At 52.3% G+C, this 11,172-nt stretch overlaps 1 protein-coding gene across 1 annotated transcript; it reads right to left on the reverse strand.

Annotated features, from left to right (window-relative positions):
* Positions 1–96: 96 nt before the first annotated feature.
* Positions 97–9,967, reverse strand: Agxt (alanine--glyoxylate and serine--pyruvate aminotransferase). The gene is made up of 11 exons (XM_028755349.1): positions 9,639–9,967; positions 9,356–9,548; positions 8,029–8,093; positions 7,402–7,502; positions 6,164–6,234; positions 5,121–5,205; positions 4,074–4,169; positions 3,351–3,420; positions 1,339–1,434; positions 867–995; positions 97–457 (listed from the first exon to the last, which is right to left on the reverse strand). Exons 1-11 carry the CDS (start codon positions 9,867–9,869, stop codon positions 350–352), a joined length of 1,245 nt encoding a protein of 414 aa, XP_028611182.1. The 5' UTR covers positions 9,870–9,967; the 3' UTR covers positions 97–349.
* Between the last annotated feature and the right edge of the window lie 1,205 nt (positions 9,968–11,172).

An 11,172-nucleotide genomic window follows, 5' to 3' on the forward strand; every position in this document is an offset into this window, starting at 1 on the left:
CGGCCTTAGGAAAAGATCTGTGTACAGGCTCTAGAATAAGCGGCTCTTTTCAAAAGGGCCCCAGGTCCCTCTTCCACACCCAGCCCCACACAGTCATAGGAGATGCCTGGCAAGCACTTTATTGAATATTCCCAAAGGCCAGTGGCCTGCAGACTGTAGCTCCATCCAAAGGTGATCAGCATCCTATTTCCACAAGGTTCCATTTGTGGGGAGAGAGGCAGCTTCACCCTGGTCCTTCGGGCCTGGCCTGGCTACCTCAGCAGCTTTGCTGGCTCTAGGCCTTGTACAGGCCTTCATGACTGTTATATTCCCAGCCCCTCCAGGAGGGCATAGTCTGGTGAGAGGCTGCTCATAACTTGTTCTTAGGACAGCGTTGCAGGGCCTCCCTCAGTGCCTCGGCCACACGGTCCACATTCTCTGTGGTGGCGTTGTAGCCCAGGAGGCCGATCCGCAGCACCTGGTAGGCAAGGAACAGGCAGATGTCAGCCTCTGTCTGCAGCCTCTTGTCTGATAGGAGCTGGTTAGGGTAGGGTACTTTTATCACATGGGATCAGCATCCATCTGGTATGCAGAAGGGAAGTGGCCTCATGCATGCTGCACAGGGGCCAGAGCCAGCCCTCTCCACTGTACCCAAAGCATAGAGTTCAGGGATACGGCCAGGGTGGATCACTCAGAATTCAGAGTGGACCTAGTAAAGCTGATGTGTGACTTCCCTACTGTGGTGGAGAAGGCTAAGGATATTCTACTTGAAGGAATCATGCTGTCTGGGCCCTGCTGTGACCCAACACAGTTGGTCTGTGCAGCAGGACTGACTCATGTCTAGTGCCTCTGGTTACAAAGCTCTGGCTTTCCAGAAGCCTCCTCACCTTCTCCTCAGTGGGACCAAGACCACCAGAGATTTCAATGTTGAAGTGATCCAGCACATAGCTGACGATGTCCCTCCAGTTGTAGCCTGCAGGCACAGTCACGGTGGTGATTGTGGGTAGCCGGATTTCCTGCAAGAAGGGCGAGGCTTAGCCATATGGACTGGGGCCCTTCATACCCTCCAGGGACACTCATATCCTCTATGATGGTGCTCAGGCTGCTTTTAGAGTCTTGAGAAAGGGTCAGAGGAAAACAGCTTGCCAGTCAGCTTTTGGCTACCACAGAACTCACTTGGCAGGGAATGGGAGTTATCTGGAGATTGCCGAGAGCCTAAAGAGGTTGCCCCAGCTTCAGGAGGCTCACATCCCTCTGAAACCTGGTGTTTGGTCTCACTAATAGATTATAGCCTCACCCTCCCCATTGGACTAGTGCCTGGATCAGGCAACCGATGCCCGCTTCCCATGGGCTCCTCACCGGGTTCTTCACAAAGAACTTTAAGCCCATCTCCTGCAGGTGTTTGTGCAGATGTGCTGTAGCCTCCCTGTGACGCCTCCAGGAATTCTCCAGGCCCTATGGGAAAAAGGTGGCCATGATAGCAGGCAGGTGCTAGCCCCTCTATTGTGTAGATATGCTGGGCAACTTCTTCTGGAACCCCAGGCTCTGAGGAGACAAGAGTCTATGCTGGGCCAGCTCGAGGAAAGAGGATATTTTCTGGGTCAGGGAGGGAGAGAAGTGGGTCATAGACTCCTGTGAGTACCCAGCAGGGCCCTGGGAAGACAGGCAGGATACATTTCAAAGGGTAGGCTCCCACTCGAGGAAGCCGAGATTGCTGGCCACGTGATCAGAGTCAGTTCCTATTCATTCTGACCCTGGACCTAAGGGGCTGTGATATGTGACCTCTTGGAACAGTCCCTCCTCCTCTGGCCACCCCATCACTCCTAGGTCATATTTTGCCCACCATTAACTGCTTCCCACTGGTCACTAGATCTCATCACCTTCTCAGCACACTGAGCTGACCTCTTTCCCAATACTCTTCCCTTTTCCATTTTAAGGTCTCAGTATGTAGCTCAGGCTAGCCACAAACTCTTGATCCTGCATCAACATCCCGAACGCTGGGATTACAGGTAGGTACCATCATACTTGGCTACCCATGACTTCTTACTTGTCCCTGTCCAGCTCATCCCCTAGTGTTTGCTCCACAGGGATGCATCTCCAGCTCGGAGTCCTAGCCAGAGTGTAGGTGACTGTCTAGATCATGGCATTTTTAACCCAGTCTTCATGCAGTAACTTTATGAGTGGTCCTAAGAATTTGAACATGTTAGCCAGAGCCCAGGGCTCTTCACGGCCTGTGTGGTGGGCAATGGTCTGTGAGGGACGTCAGGACTTGGAGGAAGGTGGCCAGGCTTTGATTATTTCTTTCTGCCCTGTGACCTATGTAACCAACTGGGCCTGTAACCACACTTAACCTCCATTCCCTGAGAGTGGATTTTGCACTGGACACAACCACTGACCCAGTTGGCCTGGAACCTGCACATGCCTGCAGAGTGCCAACCCTTCTCTGGTGAGAACTGCAGTGGCCAGGAGTGTCCCAAGTCCTTGTGTGGCTAGCAATACAGGAGCTACAGGTGTGTTGGCATGCATCTGTCAGTGATGTTTATAATGAAACCCAAGATAGCTGAGCATGGTGGTGCATGCTTATAATCTCAGAACATGGGAGGTAGGTGTAGGATAATTAGGAATTCAAGGCTAGCCTGGAACTAAGTTTGAGGCTAGCCTGGGCTGTACGAGGCTTCAGCTTTTTTTTTTCTTTCTTTCTTCTTGCTCCATCTGGCCCATGTGAAATCTTCAGACTTGTTATAATAGAGTAAGTATAGGCCTTGTCCTTGAACTTAGATTTCTCACCTTCTAGAAACTATCAGCCAAATAAATTTAACTATGAGGTATTCTGCCTGTGGCATAAACAGACTAAGACAACCATTGAGCTGCCAACTGCTTGGCTGTGTGTGCCCCATGCCCGAGACCCCTCTCACCATGCCTACCTCTCTCAGACCCCCCACTCAGTTCCAAGGAACCTCTCCCTTTCAACCTCCACTGTGATCTGCTGAGTAGCTGAAGGGTCAGACCAGAGTGTGCCTCTGTCTGTCCTGGGCTCTGTCCTCCCAGTCTGCATATAGCCAGTGCTCCAGCTTCCTCTGTGAAGAAGCCAGTCTTTCCCTGTCCCCCACCCCTTAGGGGGACTTCCATCTTCCTGGCTACATCATAGCTTCTCCTACTCCAAAGCCTGGGTCTGTTGGCAAGCAGGTTCAGCAGGTTGCTGTCTTAGGAATCCTCTTGTCTTCTTTCCTCAGAGCAATCTGAGGGAGTTGTGGGAAAGGAAGAGTCCCGCAGGTACCCAGTCTGAAGTGCACTCTGGCCCAAGGGGCTTCCTTTTCTTCCCTCTCCACTTCTTTTTCTTCTTCCCATTAGGGTGGGGTCCCTGCTGTTACCTGCTCTGAAATGAGTGCCAGGCTCTCCCTCAGGCAGTATAAGCTTGTGACAGGCGTGGTATGATGGATTCTGGGGAACAAAAAAGAGCCTGGTTCAATGTCATGATAGGAATGGACCAGGAGCTAATTGTCCCACTATGACAGCTCAGGGTCTGTGGCAGGAGCCAATCGTTTCCCAGGGACACTTCCTGCTTCAGAGTCACAGAGTCAGGATTGCCAGGGAGGGAAGGCTGGCACAGGGCTTGGCAACATGTAGGGGAAGAAAAGAGGAGAAGCACATGGCTGATCGCCATCTTCCCACCAGGACTCCATGTTCTTGTGAAGTGCACTAGACGCTTTCTCTCCAATAGTCTAGAGCATCATTCTGATATCCTGTCTTGGGTTTTGTACAAGACCTCTCAGGATTATGACTGAAGGGACCTATGGAACCTCTGGGTAAACTGAGGCCTGGGATGGGAAGATAGAGTCAGGTATAAAAAAACTGAGAGAGAACAAGGATTGTGGAAATGGTAGTGGGGGAATGTTTATTAGGACTGAGCCTCTGGGCCAGGTGACAAGTGGCGCCTGAATTTAACGGCTAGCACGAGAGTCCTCAGTTGGAGCATAGGGGCTCAAAGGCGCAAAGGCCTGGAATGAAGAACTTGACACATGGCTGATACGAGGCTGGGTGGGGGGTGGGCAGCCACCCCACCACCCGCATCCCTGGATCTGCCCGATACTCACACTCTGGTCTTGCCCTCACAGCCCCACAACTTGGCCAAGTACGTGATGTCTGTGTAGAAGGAGACTGGCTTTGTCTTCCGGGAGTAGACCTTGTTTCTGGACAAGAGAAGCCAGTGTGAGTACCTGCCTGACTCTGGCTTTTGGGCTCTCCTGCATCGCAGATGTGGGGTGCAGGGGCAGATAGCCTATTGTGGAACTTGTGTTCATGGAACCTTGTGAATCATGGAGGGACATGAGTTCCTCAGACTGCCCAGCCCTCTGAGGGCCACACAACTGTGAGTGTCCTGTGGGTACCTAGAACCAGCACCCCGCCACTCTTTGTCTCTTTATTTCTCCCACTTCCAACCACAGGTCTGTGTTGCCTCCTTTATCAGAGAAACTGCTTTCCCAGGTGGGACTCTCCAACCCTTCCCCCAATCCTGATGACCTTACAACCTTCATATACAGACCCTGACTTTCCCTGTGACACTGCTGGTGTCTGACATGGCAGCCAGGAAGAATTCCTGACCATACCAAAATTGACTCACGTGGGTCGGGACTCAAAGGCTGGAATACTAACACTGGTTGCAGCTGACAGTCATTACCCGCTGAGGTCTCTCTTTCATGACTTTGTGTCATGGTTTTCCTCCAACCCCCAATGTCTAGGCCCAGGATCTAGATACTAGGATCCTGAGATGATGGTGGGACTACAGAGTGGGGGGTGGCTTGTGCCTGTCTCTGGCAGCCCCTGTGCCAACTCCAGGAAGCTGAGCAGAGGTTGAAGGGTGGGTACTGGGCTCTGAGCATCCAGACACATTGGATCACCCCCTAGAATGACCTCTAGAACCTCCAGGATGCTAACCTCTGGTCCTGCCCACAGCCCAGGCCCTGCCATGCGCCCTTCCCTTTACCCTGTGAAACATCTTTGGCATATAGCTTGACTTTTAGGACATCTCAGCAGGGTGAGCAGGGAGAGGTTTGAACATGGAGACTTTCTCTCCCTTCCTTTAAGGGCCATCTGTGCCCCCACCAGAATCCATATTCCAGTCTGTGATGTAGACCACTCACTTGGCCTTGTCGTTGAAGGAGATGAGGGAGATCCCCGGTGGGGCATTCAGGACCTTCTGAGAGCCAGAGTACATGATGTCAATGCCTAGGGTGGGGATGGAGAAGGCGGTGACTGAGATCCCACAGAAGAGTTCAACCAATAGGTGTGTTTGTCTGGTCTGTACCATGCTCTTTGATCGGTGGACCAAGATTTCTCTGACATATGGAAATCAGGAGGGATACCAGAGAAACTTTGCTTCAGATATCAGGCCTGTTTTGTCATACTTATGACCTCAGGCTGGAGCCTCTTAGCACAACCTTTCTAGTCTCTGTGAACAGCCAAGCATAGGCGGTACAGCATGGTGTCTGCAGGATGTCACTGATGTCTACAGCACTGGACTCGCCACATCTGATACCCAAGCCCAGTCCTCCATCATCCTGTCCTGCAGATGTCCTAACCCCACCGCCCTGCAGAGTAGCACCTGCCTCCTGCTGCACCCTACACACCCTGTCTCATGGTCTGGCAGAAACTCAGGCTCCTGACTCACTTCAGAGTCTGCTGTCCCAGGGACATCTACGTGAGTGATGTGTCCCTGAGGGATTATGTATTGAAAAGTTGGTCCTTAGTGTGGAATGGGAGGGTTGGGACCTCTAAGAGGCAGGGCCTATCGGGACGTTATTGGGTCACTGACTCTCTGCAGGAATTGACCCTGCCTAGTTCTCAGAAAAGGGCTGTTATGAAAGGGCAAGTCATTCCCTTCCTGGTCTCTGGCTTCTCACCCTATGATCCCCTTCTCCTGCTTTACTCCTACTGTATTGCTATCCTCCATGAGGGGGTGCAGGCAGGACCCATGCCAGAGACGCTGCCATGCTGTTTGGACTTTCCAGCCAGCAAACCACAAGCTGCAAAATCTCTTTTGCCAGGGCCTGTGGAGACAGGGCCACAAACCCAGTTATGGTCCAGTGGTGGGCCTACAAGAACTGTCATACTGAGTCTTCTGTAGCCTTGGAGTTTGCCAGTGTGTGTGACCTGGAATATAGGGGCGTCTAAGGCATGCTCTTACCTTGTTGGTCCATGTAGATAGGAACCCCGCCTAGTGATGCTACCGAGTCCACCAGGAGTAGGCACTGGTACCTGAGGGAGTCATGGGTATGGAGGCAGCACAGTGAAGCAGGAAGGGTCATGGGAGTTTAGATTTCAGCCTGAACTGGGCATCTGGAGGGGGGGGGGTGATGGTGTAGGGGAAGGGCTTGAAAGTCTTTGGAAAGGCAGCCAGGAAGCAGAGAAGCAGGGAAGGGTCCCTTTCATTTCTTATGTGGGGTTCCCTCCCTGAAGCAGCTCCTAGAAGCCAGAAGCAGCTAGAGTGCTAGGCGGTTATCTACACTGGGGCCTGGGTGGGCGGGTCACGACAAGATGGCTCTGCTGCTGGACCTCACAGAGATAAGTGGGGGTCAGCCTAGGCTACCAGGGTTCTGAGTGCCAAGAGCTAGCTGGGTCCCAGCAACCTGGCAGCGCCAAGGTCTGGGCTTCCCTCTTGCCTGTGCCAATAGCTACACATGTGGCCACCTGCCACAGACACACAGCCTTTAGAGGCCAGAGTCCAGTTCCAGCAACATCGTATGTTCATCCCCTCTTTCCCGGGTTTCCCCACAGAACCATGTAAGCACAGTGATAGGCAAGGCTTGAACCTATCTAATTAGGGTCCATGCATGAGAGGGACTCTGTGTAGGGCTCTTTTAGTGGGGGTCCTGCCCATATGGGCTCTACATCCCTGAGGGCCATGGTGGTCCTGCCATGGTAACCCTCTGTGTGTTCTGCCTTGCTAACCCTCTATGGTCCTGGCAAAGTCCTCTTCCGGCCTGTGGTCAGCTTTATAGACAAGCACTGCTGTCTTACAGAGGGGCTACCATGTCCTGGAACAGTTCTACTGTAAACCCCTGTGTGGGGTTGAGGAAGAAGTGCAGGCAAGGGGCAGCTTTGGAGCTAGGGAACTCTGGACGAGGTGGGAGCAGGCTATGAGATGCACAGGCCGGGCAGCACCAGCCTTTGCCAGCCATGGGATGCCTAAGGTCAGTACCACTATAGCGGTATCTGGCTACAGGGTACTTGGTCGTATCCCAGCCTCTGTGTCCTCATCAAATAAAATGGTGGTAAGATACATATTCAGCCTGCTTTGAGCAAACCCACCCATACTGTGTGACAGTGGCAGTTGGGACACCTTGTCACTGACAGCCCTGCAGCTCCCTGACAGCATTGTCCAGCCAGGTTTTGTGCTTTGCTCTGCCCTGGCACTACCATTACCTGTGGCAGAGCTCCCCAAAACCATCCAGGGGCTGCATCACACCAGTGGATGATTCTCCATGGGTCAGGAACAGCAGCACTGGTTTGTGCTGAGCCAGGCCCTGAGGGACAGAAGTGACAGCTCTGAGCAGGACTGATGGAGACCTTTCCCTGGATCAGCCAGCTCCTTACAGAGTGGTATCAGTTTGTGGGGGCAGGGCCAGGATCATCCACATGTACCCAGCTCCCTCCATAACTGAATAGGCACGTGATGTGCCCCAACCCTTTTCTGTCAAAGCACGCTGATGGAGGGAACAGAGGGGAAGGCATGGTTAAGAAGAGTGGCCAGCATCCTAGCTGCCTTGCAGTCTGTAGGTTGGGACTAGCCTGACTCCACAATGAGGGGCTGGCACCCTGGAGTTCAGTAACATGTCATATGTCCCTGAGCCCACACAGCCTGAGGCCTTGTTGGCCCTGTCCACAGGACTGTGTCCCAGACTCTGTTTTGTTTTCAAACAGAGGAAGACTTCCTAACTGATCCTGGGTACAGAAGCCCCTCCCGTGGCCAGTCCCAGATGCTAAAAAGTCAAGCCACAGGCCTCAGAATCCCAGCCCAACCCCACCAACAATGATTCTGTGTCTCAGTACCTCCTCCACCTCCTGCAGTGTGTAATGCTCTCCAGGCTTCTTCGTCATCGGGTGCACACGGGCTCCTGAGGACAGGAACAGAACGGGTCGTGAGTTAGACATACCATGGGGGAGAAGGACTGAAGGAGCTGGAGGGACCCATGGCTCCAGCCGCATATGTGGCAGAGAATGGCCTTATCTGGCATCAGTGGGAGAGGAAGCCCCAGTGTAGGGGGATGCTAGAGTGGTGAGGCAGGAGTGGGTGGTAGGTGGGGGAGCACCCTCATAGAGACAAAGGGGATGGGATGGGATGGGGGAACCAGAAAGGGGGACAACATTTGATATGTAAATAAAATAGCCAATAAAAAAATTAACACACACACAGAAATAGCGTGGAGGACCCCACTCATGCTGGCTCCCACGTGGCTTTACCGTAGGTTAAGTGGAGCATGCTCTGTGAGGCCTGCTTTTCCCACAGATGCAGCACTGTCCTGGCCTCCAGGGCTTTGAGTCCAGAGCTTTGCGGTGGCGGGGTTGGAGGTGTGTGTCTCTCCTCAGGGTAAGGATGCTCTTGGTGGTCTTATCACACAAATGCTATCTTTTTGAGGTAACTTTGAGCACTACAGATGGTCCTACCTAACCCTGATGCCATTCACAGATATCCCACATCGCTGGATGGTGAGAGGAAGAAGCAGGCCTGACCTGTGGATCTAGGAACACCAGGACCCAAGCACCTGTCCTGATTCTTGTCTCTGAGTCCCATGTCACATGAACCTGCTCAAACCCAGAGTCCTAGCAGGTGACAAGCCTGAACTGACTAAGTCTCAGTGAAGGGCAAAGAGTGGCCTTCCTAGGTATTAGGGCCTGGGCGACTGATGTCCATCAACCATGTGGCTATGCACTTGTGAATCATGCAGGCCATCAGCAAATGCCAGGGTCTAGCAGAAGTCTGGGTGTGTGCCTACCTCTTCCATCTCAGACTATGCCTAGGTCCACATTTTACAGATGACCAAGGCTCTGAGATTTGGGGAGAGAATCAGCCTCTGAAATTCCAGTCTTCCTGAAGACCCCAGAGAACTGCTGTGGCTCAGACCTGGGGGTTCCCTGTAAGACCTCTTCCATACATTCCAGAAACAATCTTGGCCAGTTTGCTAGGGCTGGGAGAATGCCTTGGTGTCTGCCTGGAGGAGGCAGCATCCCATCGGGGGAGGTGGAGGCATTAGGGCCATAGGAAGGAGTGCTAGTAGGTTAGAATAGGCAAGCCAGGGCCTGATCTCAGTGGAGATAGCTTCTGACTCCCCAGGACGCCTCTGGAGGGATAAGGAGGTCACAGACCACTCCCCCTTACCAATGCGCTCAGCAATCTCTGCAGCCCGTATTCCCCAGATGCCATTGGTTCCGACCAGGAAGGAGTCCCCAGGCTCTAGGAGGTTGAACAGGGCGGTCTCCATGGCGCAGTGCCCTGAGCCGCTGACAACGAGTGTGAGGGGGTTCCTGGTCTGGAACACGTACTGGATGCCCTGCTTGATCTCATCCATGATCTAGACAGTGGACACACGGTCAGATCCTCTCCTCTGCCTGCCACCGAGACTCACTACCCCTAGGCAGAGGCTGCAGCCGCCCAGGCCTACCTGAAGCATCTCTTTTTGCATGTGGCCGATCATCCTCAGACTTCCGGCCGCCAGCACACGGGGAGCCAGGTTGGAGGGCCCCGGACCCAACAAGAGCCTCTTAGGAACTGACAGGGGCTTGCTCAGGGCCTTTGGAGGTGGCACTAGCAGCTGGTGCGAGCCCATGGTCCTTACCCAACCTGCTGCTCTGGAGCCCAGCGTCACACTGACCTTAGCCAACATCCGGAACATTTCCCAGCTAGCTCTGCGTTGAACTCAGAGGCTAGGCCTGGTTGGTGAGTCCCTTTGCTCTGGCCCTTTTATTGTCAATTTAACCCTGATCAATGTTTGTCCTTCTGTCAGGGTGAACAGGACAGTGGAGGTGTGCACCTTCCACAGGGGGAGGGGAGCCTCTGGTGTCCTGTCAAAGAACAGCAGTATGAAGAGCCTCACACCCCTCTCCCGGGGTCCCCTCACAGCCCAGCCAGGGGTCTTCAAGAGTCAGAGAGCAAGTGCCTGAGGCTTGGAGGACTGATTTACTGCAACCACCCACCTGAGCACAGGGTTTCACTGCAGCCAGGATGGGTGGGGCTGTTGGTGATGCCTGTTTGTGCAAGGTGTAGGACTACCCACTGCAGTATAGCCTGCTAGCATATCAGGCTAGCCTCTCAGGGGCCTGAAGAAAACTGACCATCTCTGTCTAGCATCTCCAGTCACATGGGAATCCCCAGTAGCTCCTCACATGGATGGGACTCATGCATTCCTGCTCCATTCATGCTGGATATTTGGCTGGTTAGGAAGGAAAAAACAAAAAAAACAAAAAACAAACAAACAAACAAACAAAAAAACGAGCACATGAAACAATGGAAAAGTGCAGGGAATAAGGAAGACACTGAATTGGAGGGGTGAGGAGGAAGTGGGTCTGATCAAAACACACTGATGCATGAAATTCCTAAGAAATAAAAAAAATCATGCCTGAAGTCAGAAAAATCAATACATAAACCCTTTAAAAGATTTCAAAGACAAAATGTCCTATTTTTTTATATGTCAATAACTAAAATGGCTAAGTGCAGATATATCTTTATACTGGTGGACAAATCTGTCCTGAATCTCAGCAGTTGGAAAGGAAGAGAAAAGAAAGCAACTATTTGCATAATATTTTAATGTTCTAACTACAATGTTTTGTTTCTATTTTGCCTTCCAGTAAAGGAACATCTTTGTCAAGAATATGTGTGTGTGCACACACATGTGCATGTACATGTGTGCTTTTGTATGTGTGTGTGTGTGTTTTATTCACATAAAATCAGGGTATGGGGTCCAATGGGGCCTAGAGACTGCATTTGCTATCCCTGGCTTGGCTGATGGACAGGTTCATTTCAGCAAGTATGTGTGCGTGTGTGTGAGTGTGTGTGTGTGAGTGTGTGTGTGTGTGTGTGTGTGTGTAGACTCCACTGCATTCTCCCTCTTATGCTCAGGTTCACACACAAGTCACATTCACAGAATTCACATTTATACACACACATGCCTCACACACTTATGCACGGAACTCATAAAT

The sequence above is a fragment of the Grammomys surdaster genome, unplaced genomic scaffold (assembly GCF_004785775.1).
Source record: "Grammomys surdaster isolate TR1022 unplaced genomic scaffold, NIH_TR_1.0 126059, whole genome shotgun sequence".
NCBI lineage: Eukaryota > Metazoa > Chordata > Mammalia > Rodentia > Muridae > Grammomys > Grammomys surdaster.